The sequence below is a fragment of the Gobio gobio genome, assembly GCF_949357685.1.
Source record: "Gobio gobio genome assembly, chromosome: 12".
Lineage (NCBI taxonomy): Eukaryota > Metazoa > Chordata > Actinopteri > Cypriniformes > Gobionidae > Gobio > Gobio gobio.
In genome coordinates, this window is record NC_137105.1 from 43,215,014 (window position 1) to 43,234,832 (window position 19,819).

The 19,819-nt window shown below is 38.5% G+C and overlaps 1 protein-coding gene across 7 annotated transcripts in view; it reads left to right on the top strand.

The window, feature by feature from the left end:
* ppp1r13bb (protein phosphatase 1, regulatory subunit 13Bb) overlaps positions 1–19,819 on the top strand; it is a gene marked incomplete at its 5' end in the record, with an annotated part of 74,741 nt that overhangs the window by 16,941 nt on the left and 37,981 nt on the right. For 6 of the 7 annotated variants that reach the window (XM_079831376.1, XM_079831378.1, XM_079831380.1 and 3 more), the window contains one exon: positions 17,406–17,553. In XM_079831376.1, the coding sequence (XP_079687502.1) occupies positions 17,406–17,553 (148 nt within the window). Of the gene's footprint in view, positions 1–444; positions 535–17,405; positions 17,554–19,819 lie in introns of those variants that run through there. The other variant, XM_079831377.1, reaches the window with a different exon arrangement.

Consider the following 19,819-nt stretch of genomic DNA (forward strand, 5'->3'; position numbering starts at 1 on the left):
TTTTTTCATGAAATCTTTGTCACAGGTAGCTCAGGTAGTAAGTACTATCTGTGCAAGCGACATTTGATGTCTATATTTTAATGTAGTGACTATTTTATGGTAATTCTGCTAAGAAGTTGCAACATTTGGGCTACTTTCTTTATTAATCTAAAATTGTTGCTGACAGCGTTGTTTAGAACATATAGTACCGCCTTTCAATGATAATGTAACCCTAATCATAGAAATGTAGTTTAGTTTTACTGCCAAAAAGTAGCCAATCTCTTGCATGGCTTCATATGCTCTGTGCCAAGACAGTCATTGGTTTCTGTTCTCCATCTCTGTCTGCTAGGCTTTGTCACGTTGCTGAATGGATCTGATTGGCTATATAAAGATAGCGACAGGGGAGGGGAGTTGTGGGGCCTGAAAAGATTTGGGGATCTAGTCGTCATTCATTTTCATTGTTCAGATTAATCAAGTAAGAGTTGACTGTCTGGACATTGAATTATTATATATGCCCTCTTCCTCAGCTGAAAGGAAGAATTCAGTTTTTTCGAGGTAACATTTATTAACTTTTCAAGAGAACGAGATTATGGAGTGCTGCAGTGTTGTTATTTTTGACCTGCTTGAGTATTTCAAGGTAAATCTGCTTTGGTATTCAACATTTAAAGGCGTTTTATATGGGATTTGAAACCAATAGGCTGGATGCTTACTCGAGCAGATCTCTCCCTTACACAAATGCAAAAAGAAGGCTGACTATAATGTTGCAGGTCTTGGTGCTCACGGATACTCGGATGAATGGTTTGAAGATAGCTTAGAAGTAGCCTAGAGCTTAAAAGGTTATGTACTACTATGCATAACTTTATAAAAAATATGTTGTTATTCAGTGGTTATGATGGTCCAGATTTAGCCTGACTTCGCCCTCCTACGTACTTCCGCTCAATTTTCATTTTCCTTCAGTACTCCGTCTGGGACTGCGGTATAATCTTATGCCTGGTTCAGACTACACGATTTTACCCCGAATTTGGCACGATCCGTTTGACGTATGGTGTCGTAGGGATTCGTAAACGACAATGGACGTCGGGACGCAAGAATTGATCGTATCATCTTGTATAGTGTGTCATAATATACGACAACCGAATCCGCGTCTGCGATAGTTCACGACGTCACAGCAGAAAGACTAGCATGACGGGTTCCGTCACATGGGTGACGGTGACCAATCAGAGCACAGACGCTTTTCGTACACAGCTTTCAATGATGATGGTGCGGCTAGGTGGAGTTATAAAATGGAGGAAAGGTTCGTGGAGATGTGGCAACAGTACTCTTGCCTGTACGATGTTTCATCGAGGGACTACCACGACAGATTACAAAAAAAAAAATGCTGGCGTACGACAGCGGAAGCCCTTCAGCAACCCAGTGAGTACTGGAATTAGCTGTAACTTTTAAGCTAGCAAATCATTCATTATATTCTTCTTCGCTATAGAGAAAATTGTGTGTGTGTGTGTGTGTGAGAGAGAGATAGAGATTTTGTTAGTGAGTGAGTAACTTAAGTGAGTGTGTTTTGTGTGCGCGTGAGTGAGGGTGTGTGTGAGAGAGCGAGTGAGTTACTGTGTGAGTGAGGGTGTGTTTGTGTGTGTGTGTGTGTGTGTGTGTGTGTGTGTGTGTGTGAGAGAGAGAGCTTTCACTACTGGCTAATAACAAAATATTTATTATAAAAATAACAATATTTTACCTCAAGTTCTCCTTGGAGGATTGACAACCCATACTGCCCTCTTCGAGCAAGCCAGGAACGTGTCCATGGTCGGGTGTTTTTTTGCGCTTTTCTAAACACAAGACAGCCAGTACAAAACACGCCGCTTCAGACATTGTTTACGCTCTTGTTTGTTTCCGGGAGTCAGTCACTAGTTTCGCCTTCTCGGTGACATCACGCGCGTCGTTAAAGACAACAAGTGATGATTGGTCGCGAAGCAACGTGTAGTCTGACATGTTTCTTGTCCAGGGCACGACAAGATTTTAGGAGTCAAAATCGCGTAATCTGACACAGTGACTATCGTAACAGACAAAAAAAATCGTGTAGTCTGAACCAGGCATTAGGTTTTCTCCGATCAAAGTTTAACTGGTCCAATCAGCGAACAGAGGGAGTGGTTGAGAACGATGACGTTGATGTTGTGCGCTAGTTTGAGTTGTAGTTCAGTAATGCCGGCGGAGAAAGATGCGAGCGAAACCATTCGTTCCGTTGTGGCACCGCTGCCGAATATCCAGAAGTTAAAGCCGGAGCCAGAACAATCTTTGCTGAGTTTTGTTGGTGGCCATGATGTTGTGATCCTGACCACGGGTTTGAAAAGTTTGATTTTCCAGCTCGCTCCGTTAGTGGTGAAGGAGTTGGCTGAAGCCCTATTCGGACGGTAATTGTTTCTCGTGGGGTCAGAAGGTATTGTCGTCATTTACAGGGGTGATTTTATTGCCGTCTCCCACCACCCTCGTAAAAATCCCCAGCCGAATTATCTACTGTTTTTAGACAAACACCAAGGTCGTGTGGTGACTTTAACTGCTGTCCGAATCCAAATCCTCGAGTTTTCAAGAATATATCACTTCAAAATTCTGTTTATAACCTTTTTGACCACTGCAGAGCACCGTGCGGTTGCGGTTTGCTGTAATTTGGATGCATTTCTAGTCTTGTATTTCTTTAAATGCTGGCAAGTATTTACAAGAGCAATATATTTCATCACCGCTCAAAGAATAAAAAGAAGAAAAGCACGTAAACATTTGAATTGGGCCGTTATTTACGGCAGCATTTATTCTCATCATACCAAGCATATGACATTTTATTTAAAGCACAATCATGTGACGGACCATGTGAGCAGCGCGTTCCCGATCACAAAACTCTCCCCTCCACCGTGAATAAATCACAATACGAATGCACAAGTTTTAGGTTTTATCACTGAGGTGGCTGCACATTTATTTTTACGGACTTCCATGTGAGAAACAAAAGGCGGACGGTGCATGACACACGTCACGACCAAACGTTAGCGATTGGTTATGGCAGATCCAGAGTGGCTCTGTGCAGATCCAATAGTTTTAAACTTCAACAGAGGACCCGCCTTCAAGGAAGTAAACGCTTGTCAATAGAGAGAGGCCAGACTCTCTGTACAAATGAAATGTACGCGAGTCTGGTAAGACCAGGCTAGTCCAGATTCACATTTGTAACTAAAATGACTTCAAATGTACCTTAGCTCATCTCTCGTCGCATTTTTCTGATATATGGTTTTGGTCATTTGATGCCTCCAGGATTATTAGATTGGATGCTGCTAAGTCGGTAAATTCCATCACATAGGGAACAAAACATCTTCCTTTTGAAATGAAGGCATGGCATAATGGGTGTTAACACTGATTGTCTGTTTCTATTGTGATGCTTAAGCTTCTGGTTCATCGATTCATTAAGGAATCAAATCAAATACGACGCTAGTATAATGCAACACAACTAAACGGGAACTCCCAAGTTTTAATTAGTTTGGAGTTTGATTTGCACAACAAAAGTGGAGTGTGTTCTTTAGATGTTGTTGTCTTTTGACTTCTATCAGGTGAGGAGGCTTTTCTCATGACAGACAGACAACAGCGGAGGATTTAGGGGGTGGCGGTGAGGGAAGTATAGCACTGGGAGCTGCTTGGTAAAAGTTACCTTCTAGGACACTTTATTTTCAATGAGGGGTGAAGGGCCACAGAATTTAGAGTGATTGTAATCTTGTAAAACGGTTAAGAGGTCGAAAAGTAGACTTCTTCTATTCACTTAAGATGAAAAGCAGCAACCTGAGCTGATTTGAGGACTGAGGACAAAATACTTGAACTTTCTTTTGTGTCATACTAGGGGCTTTCGCACCAGAGTAACCTTTTCTTAGTTCCTAGAACTAATGACAGAAGTAACCAGTTTTTGGCGTGTTCACATCACAGGAAATGGGGAGGATTTTAGTTCTAGGAACTCCTTTTGGGGAAACTAAACTAGCTCCAACTTCAGAGTAGAGTCTAACTCGGCACAATTGGCCAAACACACGCGACACATAAGCACCTTCTATCAGGTGAGGAGTCTTTTCTCATAACAGACAGACAACAGCGGAGGTTTTGGGGGTGGCGGTGAGCACTGGGAGCTGCTTAGTAAAAGTTACCTTCTAGGACACTATTTATTTTCAATGAGGGGTGAATGTTCACAGAATTTAGAGTGAATGTAATCCTGTATAACATTTATGAGGTCAAGAAATAGACATCATCTTTTCACTTAAGATGAAAATCAGCAACCTGAGCTGATCTGAGGACAAAATACTTGAACTTTCTTTTGTATGTCATACTAGTGTGGGTTCTTAGTTCCTAGAACTAATGGCAAAAGTACCCGTTTTTGGCGTGTTTGCACCACAGAAACTGGGAACAATTTTAGTTCTAGGAACTAGGGCTGAATGATACATCGAATTTTCATCGTCATCGCGATATGAACTCGCGCGATGAACACATCGCAACAGACAGCCAATGAATAAGGGAAAACAGTTTATTACATGCGCCAGGCAAATTTGGTAAGTGTAAATTATATGTGCTTTATGCTTCCGTCGGGGTCCTAATCAGCCTGTCGGGGTTGTATTTGCTATAACAACCGCCTCGCTCCACGTTATCCCGCTTATTACACGGCTACCTTCCAAATAAATAATTTGACACAAATTATTGATTTAAAAAGGAGTTTATTGATTAAGGATTGTAGTAGTGAGAGCCATTCCAGTTATTTTAAATGGCCATTTTCATTTCTATTTATTTATTTAATTATAAAAGTTATTTTCCCCACATTTGTTTTATTCAAAGAGAGATGTTTTTGTTGAGTTTACAAGAAAATATTTTAAAAGGAGCAGGGGAAATTGAACGTTAATTTCTTATAGTTAGCCTATAATGCCTAATTTATGTGCAATTTGTTCAATAAAAGCATGTCAAAAATTATCTATTTGATTTCTTTATTCAGTGGGAATAGGCTATTCAATGTTTAGGTTCTATGCTCGCAAAGAACCTAGCACTAAGACATGGGAACAGTATAACAAACATTCACATTTGAATATTTATCGCAATTCATATCGTCATCGCAATATTAAACAATGTTATAGCACATTGCAGCTTTTCCTCATATCGTGCAGCCCTAATAGGAACTCCTTTTGGGGGAACTAAATGAGCTCCTACTTCAGAGTAGGGTCAAACTCAGCACAATATGAAACTACCAGTGAAGGAAGAGGACACTGATTAGCCGAACGCAAGCAAAACGGCAGCACCCGCCATTTAAAAAAAGCAGTGTACACACATAGATTATAGCCTATATATTTACCCCAGAAGCTAACTCCACAAACGTGGAAAACAGTGTTAGATGGAACTCTCAACCTTTACTCTAAGGTGAAAATCCAACGCAACTTTAAGACCACGTGAAACATGATTTATGTATTTATGTGGCATCAACCACACGGCAAACGTTAATACTGTCTACTTTCTTTGTATAACAGTTCTATCTAATAACGTATTAGACAGGACTGTTAAACAGATTGTAAACAAATGAAGATGGAGAATGTGAGAACTGTGTGCTTAGGCTCTGGCATTCTCAGCGCCGTCAAAATAAAGATCCGCCGCACAGTCAAAGCAAGTCACAACAACAAGCATGGCTTACGTCACTTCAGAGTTCCTACTGGCAGCACAAATGCAACCAGGAAAACTGCCCTAGGGGAACATTTAGTTCTCAGGGAACCACCTTGATGGAACTACAGTGCGAAAGGGGCTACTGTCAACAGCCAAGAACTGGTGCTCCTCACACAGACTGAGATGAGGATTTCTGCACGTCTATTGATCTTACTTGGATAACAGATCCTATCAGTTTGAAACATTTTAAACTCCGACTCAGAACTCACATGATTGTTGTTTTCACTGTACAAAGCCATATGACCATTTTTCTAATCATGGTTTCAGTCCTTCAATGAATTTTCGTATATCTACATCTATGGTCAGTCACTTTGACATATGTTCATTACTTCAAGCTTGGCGACACTGAGGTTCTCATGCTTCTAACCTAGTCCTTCCTCATTTCCGTATCCAGAAATTCATGTCTCTTTGCTCATGTCTTAGTTTTGTCACATTTTCTATGCTAATTGTAAGGGAAATGGGGACGTTCATAATTAATCAGTTAACCAACATAACGAATTTTGACTGATTAATACTATCGGTTAGGGCTGTCAAAATGTCTGAAAAGCTAAATTTGAAATTCTTTCATAAATATTAGCAAAATTCGAATTATATTCGAATTCTAAAGGCAATAAATGTAAAATGTTAGATGGAAAATGTACTGCATTGTCTCCTATGGGCACAAGCGAGCGCAACAAGCAAATGTAAACCAAATCAAGCATCGCATATTTTATTGAAATTTAATGACATTCACTTTTTACAGTGCATCAACTTTTTTTAAACAATTGTTATTAAATCAAATATAATTTCATTAATGAGCATGTAAGGAAAATTAGGTAACAAAAGTGCATAAAACTGCAACCTGAGAAGACACGCTTCAACAGGCAACGTAATGTGGACACAAAATAGCAAACGGACATTCAGAAACAATCCATTTCTACTCATTAAACATCTACATATTGTTGGTGAAAAACACCAAACAGTCAACTTGACCTGCAGCGAGTGCTGAGCGTTTTTGGTGAGGCTTGATCAAGTATGTCTTTGCCAGCTGCGCAATATGTGGATACTATATACCGCATGATTTTTGCCACCAACTGAGAGGATTTTCGTCAGCGGGTAGCAAATCTTCTCTTTCATTTATATCCATCTCATGCTCCTAAGCCCTGATTGCCTTCTTCTGCACTGCTCTGTGTCTGACTGAATACGCCATTGAACAGGTTGCCCATTTTTACGCCTTTTTACAGCCGCACCGCTGTACTGGATAAACAAACCGTGTCAGTTACGTCATCATCATGTCTCGCGTGCCTCAAATCGAATGCACAGTTTTTGCATTCGAATGTGCTTTTTTTTTTGTGTAAATTCGACGAATATTCGAAATTCAATTTTTTTTTGACAGCCCTACTATCGGTTACACAGTTTAAAGAGACATCTTTCAAGACATTTTGAAAACGTTTGCTGCATAATAAAAAATAAATACACTTGGGTTCACGTAGCCTACCTCTCTCATTCAGCATGAATCCTAATGTTTCCATATTCTCAATTTGGATGCAAAACTGTTATTTATGTAAACTAGGCTTTGTACTTCACTCGTGCTCCAATATCTTTGTAAAACATCCTTCATATGTGCAAAAATGTGCTTGGCATAACACCACAGTATTGTGGTGGTCACGCTGAATGGGACAGATTGCACTATTTCAATTGAGCTTTCTTATACAGGGAGTGCAGAATTATTAGGCACGTTGATTTTCTGATCATATTTTTTTTCCAGGCACATTTGATCAATTCCAAACCACAGTAATCCTAATAACTACTATTGATTTAGTATTTAATAATGTATAAGTGATATATAATTGTTCATGAAGGCTGGAAATGAAAATCACCTTATATTCATGTGTGCAGAATTATTAGGCATGTTTTCTTTTACAGATAAATTGAGCCAAAAAAGAGATTTAACTCAGACTGAAAAGTCAAAAAGTATTAAATGCCCATGAGAAGGATGCAATACTAATGCAATACTAGACATTGCAGTTAAGGCGTGACCATTGGACAGTGAAATGCTCGTTGGGTCAGCAGGATCTGACAAAAACATGTGGCGGAGAAAAGACACCTGTTAACCGCAAAAGAATTAAGAATTAAGGTGAAGAATTAAGGGTGAAACCATCAGGAACCCTTTAGTCTCCAGCGCCACCATTTTCCAAAGCTGCAACCTACCTGAAGTCTCCAGAAGTGCAAGGTGTCAGGATCTCAGAGACTTCAGTTAGGTAAAGAATCCTAAAAAATGACCCCCACTAGATAAGAATCACAAGCTGAAGTGTTGTAAAATACATGAAGAAGGTTTTTTTATAGGCTTTATGGACAGATAGGTTGAGAGTGACTCTTGAAGGACCAGCACCACATCCTCTTGTACCACTGTTTGAAGAATTCATCTTCCAGAATCTGGCAGTACGTTTTGGGAGCATTTTTAGTCCATCTCTGCAAAACGGACTTCAGGATGGACTAAAATGAACTCCCAAAACGTACTGCCAGATTCTGGAAGATGAATTCTTCAAACAGTGGTACTAGAGGATGTGGTGCTGGTCCTTCAAGAGTCATTCTCAACCTATAAAACCTATAAAGCCTATAAAAAAGCAGGCTTCATGTATTTTACAACACTTCAGCTTGTGATTCTTATCTAGTGGGGGTCATTTTTTAGGATTCTTTACCTAACTGAAGTCTCTGAGATCCTGACACCTTGCACTTCTGGAGACTCCAGGTAGGTTGCAGCTCTGGAAAATGGTGGCGCTGGAGACTAAAGGGTTCCTGATGGTTTCACCCTTAATTCTTCACCTTAATTCTTAATTCTTTTGCAGTTAACAGGTGTCTTTTCTTCACCACCTGTTTTTGTCTGACCCTGCTGACCCAACGAGCATTTCACTGTCCAATGGTCATGCCTTAACTGCAATGTCTAGTATTGCATTAGTATTGCATCCTTCTCATGGGCATTTAATACTTTTTGACTTTTCAGTCTGAGTTAAATCTCTTTTTTGGCTCAATTTATCTGTAAAAGAAAACATGCCTAATAATTCTGCACACCTGAATATAAGGTGATTTTCATTTCCAGCCTTCATGAACAATTATATATCACTTATACATTATTAAATACTAAATCAATAGTAGTTATTAGGATTACTGTGGTTTGGAATTGGTCAAATGTGCCTGGAAAAAAAATATGATCAGAAAATCAACGTGCCTAATAATTCTGCACTCCCTGTATATATAATGTTAGGTATGAATATTTTATTTTGACAATGAACAGGCTGTGATGTAAAGTTTGCAAGAGCTGATATGTTGTCTGTGTGTGCGGCTGTGCATGTAAGGTGCCTGCGCGATCACTTTCTTTGGGAAAACAACTTAAAATATTGTAATTTATGCTCAGATAAGGGTAAGACTTTAGATATCATGACTTTTATTTGTGTACTCAACATGGAAAAAAAGCATTGTGCTTTTGTACAATAAAGAAAACAAACATGTCACTTTATGCCATCTTGTTTTCCTTTCCGTGAAATTGTGTTTGTGGAGCGCATCATAAAAATGAACCGAAACCGTATATTCTACTTGTCGCACAGTTTTTTATTTTGTTTTGTTAATCTGTTAATTATTTAAGTGAAATATTTTGTGTATTTATTCCTTTATTTATACATCCATTTTTCACAGAATCCCTGAAGATGTGTTAATCCTCATGCTCTGCTGTTTATGCTGCGATTTCTGCATGTAAAACAACACAAAAAAACTAATTTTGTTATTTTGAATGGGTCACAGACACTTATTCATTCTAATTGAATTCTAATTTAACAATCTTGTCGGTTGACGGTTAATGAGTTCCGTTTGTCGGTTAGGGGAAAAAAACCCCAAAATTAACATCCCTAGAGGAAAAATTGTGGAATGGATTTAAATACGGTTAAACGTGATCCACTGAGCTGTGCATGAGTGCTGCACTATTATCTGTATTTTACCAAATATGTTTAAAATAATAAGCAGAACATTAGAAATATGTAGAACATTGGAAAGTCCTTTTTAAATTCTACACACTCCTATTGTTTACTAAAATCCCTTTCACTCCTCATTGAGACTATCTAGCTCTCTGTGTGCGTAACTTCAGCAGAAGTTGGCTGCGGTCGGTGCCGGTGTTCAGATAAACATGTCAGTCTTTTTGATGCAGTGACAGTGTGTACTGTGAATGCAAAAGTGTGGCCATGCGTTGTTTGTCTCTGGTGCTTCTCTGCACCGCTTGAGGCTTTGACATAATGACAAACCTTACGTTATCTGGCAGGCATGGTGACTTTTAAATGAGCTGAGCAAAAGTGTTTTTCTCACACTCACAGGGTTTAAAAAAATCCTTTTGTAATGCCATCTCATTGCTGATGGGTGTTTTCTACAGAATTGTTTTTGCAGCATCTGCACCAGCTCTCTTCTTTTGGTCCTGACTGCATACTCCATTCATTTGTTCATACTTGGATCGTTTGTCCATATTTTTTTAACATTAAATCAAATGCCATTTATTACAACTAAACTCTTTTGGAAATGTGTATCATTAATTACACTTCATTAAATAACCAGGCAGTGGGTGAGTTAAATATTAATTGTTTGTCTATGAATCAGACTACACTGTTATTTTTGTTTTGTTTTTAATGGTTTTCACATGCAGGGAGGACAGTGCAATAGTCATGTATTTATTTTGTGACACAGTCATTTCTCATTGAGTCTAGACTGGAAACTCCACTTTGAAATAAATTATTTTGTGTAATGCTGTAGATTCAGCAGCGACACAGCATATCCGCTGAGTAATGGTACAAGGAATCAGTGTTTATATTAAGTTAGACATTTTCTTTTATAGATTTGTTGCTTGAATGTTGTTATTTAATTTGTTTAAACTCAGTGGCAGTCCTGTTTGACTTCTGTTTCTTGTAAACCCAATGTCCTTGTTCACCAGTGATGCCAGTAACGCGTTACTTAGTAACGCGTTACTCTAATTTGACCACTTTTTCCAGTAACGAGTAATCTAACGCGTTACTATTTCCAAACCAGTAATCAGATTAAAGTAACTTATCCAAGTCCCTGTGAGTTACTTTTTTTTGTCATTTTCCTTAGTAAAAATATATATTTTTGCTTTCTTGTTTAGTCTCAGCAGGGGTTTTCCTGCATAGAGAATTACGAGGCGGCCGCCTCCGTCAAATTTCTTGCCGCCTCCGTCTGTCGACAAAACTCAAGACAGGCAGTCACTTGCTCAGATTAGGCATGTCGTGATAATTAAATAATCATCAGAAATATATATTGTCACATTATCTTTCAGCAATCATTATTAGAATATTATTATTTGCTAGTAGCCTACAAAGTCATCTAAAGCCACCATAGCTGAATGTCTTTCCTCCGCTGTAGCTGTCAATCATTCTCCGTTCAGCAAAACTGCGCGTCGCGTTCGGTTCCAGTCAGCAGCACGGTAAAGCTCACTCCATATGATATATTCCCGTTATAATACTTGATATGTCGATAAAATAATGTATCTTCCTGGAGTTTATCTAGCGGTTTCTGAAAGATGTTGTGCTCGCTACTCAGGTGACAACACAAGGACTATTAATTAGCATCACACGCACAATAACCAGAATTAAAAACTGTGAAGAAACAAATAATCAGTGAATGTTTGGACCGATATAGGCTACATAGTAGACTAGGATTTGTGGGCTCAACGCTCATCTTCTCTTTATGCCGTGAACTCTTCAATGTGCACTCGCGCTGCACTGCGCCCTCTGACTCCATGTTGCTTTAAGCGCATCATTCTGCACCCGGGATGCGCATAAGCGCTTTGTTGCCGCTCTGTTTTGAAGCGTTTAATATATTTTCATAGTTTTGTGCACTTAAAGATTATTAAAAAATATATTGTTCTCACGGATCGATCATATATTTGTTGTCCCTTTACAGAGCTGCACATTACGTTTACAATAAAATATAAATCTTGTAATTTTCTATTATTTGTGTAGGCCCATATCATTATTTACATTCATATATAAATTAAAAATGTTTTTCATAAATGTATTTAATAAGAACACAAAGTAATTTGTACCTTTTTCATTAACATGTTTAGGGTTTTATGTTTAGTGTTTTATGTTTAGTGTTGGCAAAAACGGTTGTCATTTTTATGTTGAGGCTGCAGAGGTGTTGTTGGCAACTGATGAATGTAACTAATAAAGTAACTTGTAATCTAACTTAGTTACTTTTAAAATCAAGTAATCTGTAAAGTAACTTAGTTACTTTTAAAATCAAGTAATCTGTAAAGTAACTAAGTTACTTTTTCAAAGTAACTGTGGCAACACTGTTGTTCACTGTTTGCAGTGTTTTAAATCTTCTCTCTTTCCTCTAGGGGTGTAGGAAAATAACATAATATCGCAATATTATGTTTGAAAATACTGTTTTCAATTACCGACACTAGTGTTCAGTGGCATTTGACTGGCCACTCTGGGTGCCACCCCAAAATTTTGATTGCTACTTCCATATCACCTCCTATTGAAAGAAGCGTGCATTTTGACGTGCGGTGGCGTGGCACATTGTTTATGTATTAACGTTAAGAGAATATCAACGTAAGTTGCCAAACAGATGATTAATAATAAATGGGGTCGCACATAAGCGCAGAGTTGTTCACAATCCTCCACCGCCATTCATAGTTTTCTATTAAATGACACAATTTGTCTTAATGTTGTTAATGTGTAATGACTTCACCCTAGGCTGGAAGAGTGTGTATAGTCATTTAAGTATTTTTTGTGTTAAGTCTGTGTTTATGGAAAGCTATTATATAGTTTGCGCTTTTTTGTTTCCGATTTGTTTCACATTGATGCCACTTTTTTCATTCTTGAAGTGAACCTTTTTGCCTGTATGGTGATTTATATTTACTGTTTTGCATTTCTGCCATGGACATTAGAATGCGGTGCGCTTGTTTGGGATTTTGTATATGTATAATCTAATTTCCATTACATAGAGTTAAACACAATACATATACAAATAACACGCACTGATCTTTACTGAATAACTTTTGTAGCTAGTTTTAACATGCATTAATATATATTTAATTTATATACAGTGAAGATTATGCAATGTTATTTTACGTTTGATTTATCAATTTCTGTATCTGAAATACTGCTAGATCTGAACCTTCAAGCACTTAATTCTTAGCACTGTTCTCACTTTACGGCTGACTGTTCACTTGTATTCAATAAAGTTTTAAATTTATGTAACCTACAAGCCACTTGTAGGGTTGGGCGATGTCCCCTAAATTGGCAGTTGACGATGTTTACAGTAAAACATTGTGATGGACGATGATATCGTCGTGTTTTTTTTAAGGATGGGCATTTTTCCAAAATATTGGATTTTAATATTTGGGCTCATAAAAAACGAATATTCGTTTATTTAAATGACATTATTTTGAGAAAATTAGAGATATTTATTTTATTCATCAAGTTATCGTCACCATTTCTGAACAAACGTATGATTAGGTAATATACACAACAAGCTTACGTTATCTTTAGGTTTTCATTCAGTTCAAAACATTGAACAATATGTGTAAACAAAAAATCTAAGCGTAAAGAACAAAAGCATCATCTCAAGCAGCACGAGCGGAAAAAAAAAACACTAATAAAGCAGAGCGCGCCAGTTATCGGGCAGAACGTACATATACACTCGAGTCAGAATATGGTTATCGTGTTTATATTTTTCACAATATAATGTTGAGGAAAGACAATAATATCGTGTGGATGACGATATTCTCGGGTGAGAAAACAAGCCCCGCTGACAGACGTTGCAGAGTCACAGATAACGGTGTTAAGTGAAGTTTCTAACAGCGCTTTGTGTTTTCTTTTCTTAAACCCTCGACAAAACTTAAAGGAAGCATTTGTCTCGAGATCATTTTGCTATCATTTAAGTTATCTTTCTTTCACTCTGTGAACATCTGTGCTTTCCTGCACTCGTGAATGCAGTGATGGACAGCTGTCCTCATTCGACTGGTGTTTGGATTTGATGTGATTTCTCATACTCAGTTTCATTAATTCATCTTATCAAAAGTAACTCATGTTCCTCTAAGTAATTCCAAACATCGCAAGGTAGATGACGACATTTATGTGATCAAATACACTTAACTTATTAACATGCTCCACAGCGCCACCCAGTGGATTTTGTTACAACTGCGAGTTTTAGTGGGATTTATCATTTACGGACAGCAAAGCAATTTAGTAAAATTTGAATAGTATTTTTATTTTTCGAATATTAATTACAGATCGAATATTCGAATAATCGAATATTCGTGCACACCCCTATTTTTTTATTATATTATATAAAATTATATCTCTTTACATACGTCTACCTTCCAAAATCTTTCCTTTTGTTTTAATAATGCTTGAAAAAGTTTTTCTCTGCTTGCTTCTCGACGACTGGAGCTTCCCCTCAGCACAAGTATCGTTATAAAGCGAATCCTCGATGACATGAGTCTGAACCAATGAAATGTGATTTTCCAACTCATGCTGATGTATCTTACTCATGCTGACTGACACATCCGAAGCGTGTGCACAAAGACGCCTTTCAGACAGTGCGCAATACCGATATACACAGAATTCACCCTTCCCCGCGACCAATCATATCGCCGAATCTGCCGGTTTGTCCGACAAAGCAGTCAGAAGAATTAGAAGATTAAGGTCGGTGGACTTGAACTTGAAAAACGGTGTGTACTGACGTCTTTCCACGGTTGAAACATTTCTTTTAGTGTTCATTCATGTTTATTTCATGCTTATCAATGAACTAGAAGGAAGAGATAATCGGTTCACGAGCAGCTTTAACTGAGGCGCTACAGCGATCACGACACATTAAAGAGCCACAAAACAGTATTTATTGTTTACATTTCTTTAAAAAATGACAATTTCAAAGTTGAGACATATCAAAAGTAACTTGCTCTGTCCTGTCTGTCGGCGTTTTGTCAGTGTCCTCTTTGCTCCGCAATATATTTTCTCTACGTGAGAACGTGAGAGCGCCATGGCTTGTCGTACATAGCAACAGTAACTAAAGGGGGCGGTTCTTTGCGAATGGTCAATTACAGTATTTCAAAACATCTGTCTTGGCGAGTATTCATGCAAACATTATCCGTGCACTACAGTAGATCTTAATATATAGGCTGTCTGTCTCAATGTTAATCAAACAATTGTGGCATCATGGGAGGAAAAAGTTGAATATATATTTTTCGGACCCACTTTTATATTAGGTGGCCTTAACTACTATGTACAATCATTTTAATTAATAATTTGATACAATGCACTTATTGTGTACAAGCATGTTTTTACATTGTAAATTTAAAATTAGCTGCATATAATTACATCTGTAATTAATTTATTTAGTTAAATGTATAATTACACTGTTGACACTTCCCTTACACCTAACCCTACCCTTAAACTTACCCATACCACCACACCTGTCCCTAACCCTACCCTTATCCCACCTCAATATGAGCAAAAGTGTTTTGCAATACAATATGAACACAATAAGTACATTGTACATAGTAGCTAAGGCCACCTAATATAAAGTGGAGCCTATTTTTCTTATAGATATGTGTATTGACTTGATGTGTGCCAAATTTGGAGTTATTACCAGGGATTTTAAGGTATAGTAAGGCTAGGTGATTTTGTTTTGGAACCTTCATAAAACTTTAACTAGATTTTTCTCAAAATTGACTTTGCTGACTCTATCGACTTCAAACAGGTGTTGCTCAGTTATTATTGTCTGATTCCAACAAATCACGCATAGGTTTTTTTAAATAGAGAATGTGAAAATAACACCAACTCATAATTGAACATTTATTTGTGACTCATTTTGCCAGCACAGGTCCCTTATGATTGATTTTTCTTTATGATAGCTTTTATAAAATTAGATCCTCTCCATAAAAAAAAAACATTTTGCAATATACAGCCTTTCTTACAGTATTGCAATATATCGTATCCTAACCCTGTCGTATCGCCAGATTCTTTTGACGATACACTGCCCTACTTTCCTCAGATTATCCAGCTTTTCACTTGGACTCATTTGCACCTGTGTTTTGTTCTCCCTGCCGTTTTAGTTTGCACCTTTTTTTTGTTGTCCTTCACACACATTCTTTGTGCACGGCCTACATATTTCCATTCTAGTGTTGCACCACACAGAATCCATTGTTGTGTAAATGCACAAGAGTCATTCTGATATTTCAAAAAAAAAGTGTGTGGCCCAAATATTTCTTTCCTAGTGTTGTGCAAGACAGAGTCTATTGAAACGGACCTGATCCAATTGTTCCTTTCAACTTCATGCACAGAAGAATGTGAGTGTGGTGTTTCTGCATCTGTCAGTTCAGTGTAAGAGCTCTTTCTTCTCCCACATACCTGTTTTGAACTGCCCTTTCATTCAAGAGAAAGTAATGTAGGGTTGGCCTGCCTGGATATGCTGTAGGAAGAGTGGATTTACATGGGTTTTGTAAGAATTGCAGTCACAGACACACTTATGGTGTGAATTGAGGGTATTTATTCGTGCACTAATAATGGTAGAGGAGGATTCTTAACCCACCCAACTAGCAATCATTAAGACTAAATCAATGATGGCCATACACACCGCACACTAGGTCTCATCTGTTGTATTTTTGCTGGTGTGTGTGAGCCACAGAACTAGTTATTATTGCACCGTAATTTGAGGATTGATGGCTGCGATGTATAATCTCATGTCCATTACAGAGTGTTTAGTACAATACATCATTTGGTGGCAGACAGATGCACTAAAGTAAACTCTTAAAACACTTTTTACACTCTCACTGCTTTAAGTCCTCAGGGCCAGAAGTGCCTATAGTTGAAGAAACACCCATTTATCAAGTTGTCTTGGGCCTACTCACTACTCTCTTAAGACTCTGCACCTCACAAAGGTCAGACTTGGAGTTATGTCAGGTTTTGCAGATATAACAGATAACAGATATATGTTTCCCCAGCCTTGTAATCCTCATGCCCTTTTGTCTATCTTGAGAAATGTCACGTGCGAGATACAGGCCATATCGCAGACCTTTGTTGTGAACAGTTGGGATGTTTGCTTGATGGATGATGTGATGAATCTGTCGTCTGCTTTCTGCCAAGCTGCACGGTGACACGTTTGAAATATAAAAAGGCAGTGCAGTACCATATTGCAGACAGAGGAGTAGTAGATGATCATGCCGTCATCTCCACACTTGGGAGTTAATGATGTCATCATCTCTCTCTCTCTCTCTCTCTCTCTCTCTCTCTCTCTCTCTCTCTCTCTCTCTCTCTCTCTCTCTCCACACTTCACTTACAGCAGCACTAATAATCAGCCCACCACACCTGTCAGTCACTGTCCAGCTAACAGGCCCAGGCTTTCCCCTCTATTAGAGTGAGTTATTGCTGAGGGGATGGGCTAGAAATCTCCATTAACAGACTCTGAAGTCAATGTGCAGTATAGTTGTGCTCGATCTTCCTATATGCAACTTCTTAAGAGGTAAAGTTCTTAAAAACTTTGTTTTAAATGAAGACAGACAGCATGATGTCGTGTGAAAAGAATAGTTGAATAGCAAATTGATACATGACTAATGTTATTCAAGTTTGAGCAATGGCACTGCCCCCTAGTGGTCTTATGTCTCAATGGGAATCCCTGCTTTTCCCTCTTGGGTATGAAATATTAAAAATTTCTCTTTTTCTCTCCCTCACTTCTAGATGATTTTAACGGTGTATTTGAGTGATGGGGAGCAGGCTCTGACGGAGGTGCCCATCACTCCAGAGACGACTTGTCGTGATGTGGTGGAGTTCTGTAAGGAACCGGGAGAAAGCGGCTGCCACCTGGCTGAAGTTTGGCGTGGAAATGGTGAGTTTCTTTGAGTCCCTCCATTCCCCCTTAGCCCATTTCTCTTGTCCTTGGCCGTTACAGTAAATGCAGGGTATTTGTCGACAATGACTGTTGCAAGACACACATTTGTCTTTCATTGACATTTTTTTAATTAAAAGGTGAAAAATATTCACATTGGGAAAGCACTCAGCTTTACTTGAAATTATCTGTACAGACTCCAATATTCTCTGGTTTTCTCACTTTCCCACCCTAGCAATTTATTTCAGTAAAAAAACATTTAGTGCTTTTACTTTCACAAAGACGCACATGCTCAGTATTTTGAAGAATCTGGCAGCAAAGGAAAAACACTCACTTAGTCCTTTCAGACCTAACTGCTACTTCTGTTCTGACAGCTGTGTCCATGTTTTTTTTTTTCCCTTCATTTTTCCATTTTCTCTTGATGATAGTGATTTGTATAAACAGCTGTGTGGCAGAAATGTTATCTTTGCTCAGGGAGCCTCCTTTCAAAAGCCCTTCCATCAGCACTGTGTCCTTTCATCTTGAAATGCATCTGTCGTTGAAAACGTGATGAACCCAGTTATTTTACAGCAGGTGATGGGTCGTATAAGATGCATCATTACTGTCTGGTTACTAAGTGGATATTTTGCCTCACCAAATCTTTTCATGTGATTATCAGCAGTCCTGGCTTTTATATAAGATTATACACTCACCTAAAGGATTATTAGGAACACCTGTTCAATTTCTCATTAATGCAATTATCTAATCAACCAATCGCATGGCAGTTGCTTCAATGCATTTAGGGGTGTGGTCCTGGTCAAGACAATCTCCTGAACTCCAAACTGAATGTCAGAAAGGGAAATAAAGGTGATTTAAGCAATTTTGAGTGTGGCATGGTGGTGCCAGACGGGCCGGTCTGAGTATTTCACAATCTGCTCAGTTACTGGGATTTTCACGCACAACCATTTCTAGGGTTTACAAAGAATGGTGTGAAAAGGGAAAAACATCCAGTATGCGGCAGTCCTGTGGGCGAAAATGCCTTGTTGATGCTAGAGGTCAGAGGAGAATGGGCCGACTGATTCAAGCTGATAGAAGAGCAACTTTGACTGAAATAACCACTCGTTATAACCGAGGAATGCAGCAAAGCATTTGTGAAGCCACAACACGCACAACCTTGAGGCAGATGGGCTACAACAGCAGAAGACCCCACCGGGTACCACTCATCTCCACTACAAATAGGAAAAAGAGGCTACAATTTGCACGAGTTCACCAAAATTGGACCGTTGAAGACTGGAAAAATGTTGCCTGGTCTGATGAGTCTCGATTTCTGTTGAGACATTCAGATGGTAGAGTCAGAATTTGGTGTAAACAGAATGAGAACATGGATCCATCATGCCTTGTTACCACTCTGCAGGCTGGTGGTGGTGGTGTAATGGTGTGGGGAATGTTTTGTTGGCACACTTTAGGCCCCTTAGTGCCAATTGGGCATCGTTTAAATGCCACAGCCTACCTGAGCATTGTTTCTGACCATGTCCATCCCTTTATGACCACCATGTACCCATCCTCTGATGGCTACTTCCAGCAGGATAATGCACCATGTCACAAAGCTCGAATCATTTCAAATTGGTTTCTTGAACATGACAATGAGTTCACTGTACCAAAGTGGCCCCCACAGTCACCAGATCTCAACCCAATAGAGCATCTTTGGGATGTGGTGGAACGGGAGCTTCGTGCCCTGGATGTGCATCTCACAAATCTCCATCAACTGCAAGATGCTATCCTATCAATACGGGCCAACATTTCTAAAGAATGCTTTCAGCACCTTGTTGAATCAATGCCACATAGAACTAAGGCAGTTCTGAAGGCGAAAGGGGGTCAAACACAGTATTAGTATGGTGTTCCTAATAATCTTTTAGGTGAGTGTATCTCAAAATAATTATTTTTGAATACCTGTAGTTGTTGATAGTTTACTTGGCGTAATTAATTAATAATTAAAACAATTAAGGGGGGGTTTTCACCTAGAAATTCAGTTATGAATTACTCGCCCTCAGGTCATTCAAAATCCATAAAACTTTTGTATGTCTAAAAGTCTACACAACCAAAACTTTGATGCTTCAAAAAGTTAGAGACAGCGTAAAAGTAATCCATATGAATTGAGTGATTGAATTTACGTCTTCTGAAGAAACACGATTGCTTTATATGAACAGGTTTAATTTAGATTTTATTCACATATAACCATTGATTTATGCACATACATAGAGCTCATCAAATATAATTAACAATATAT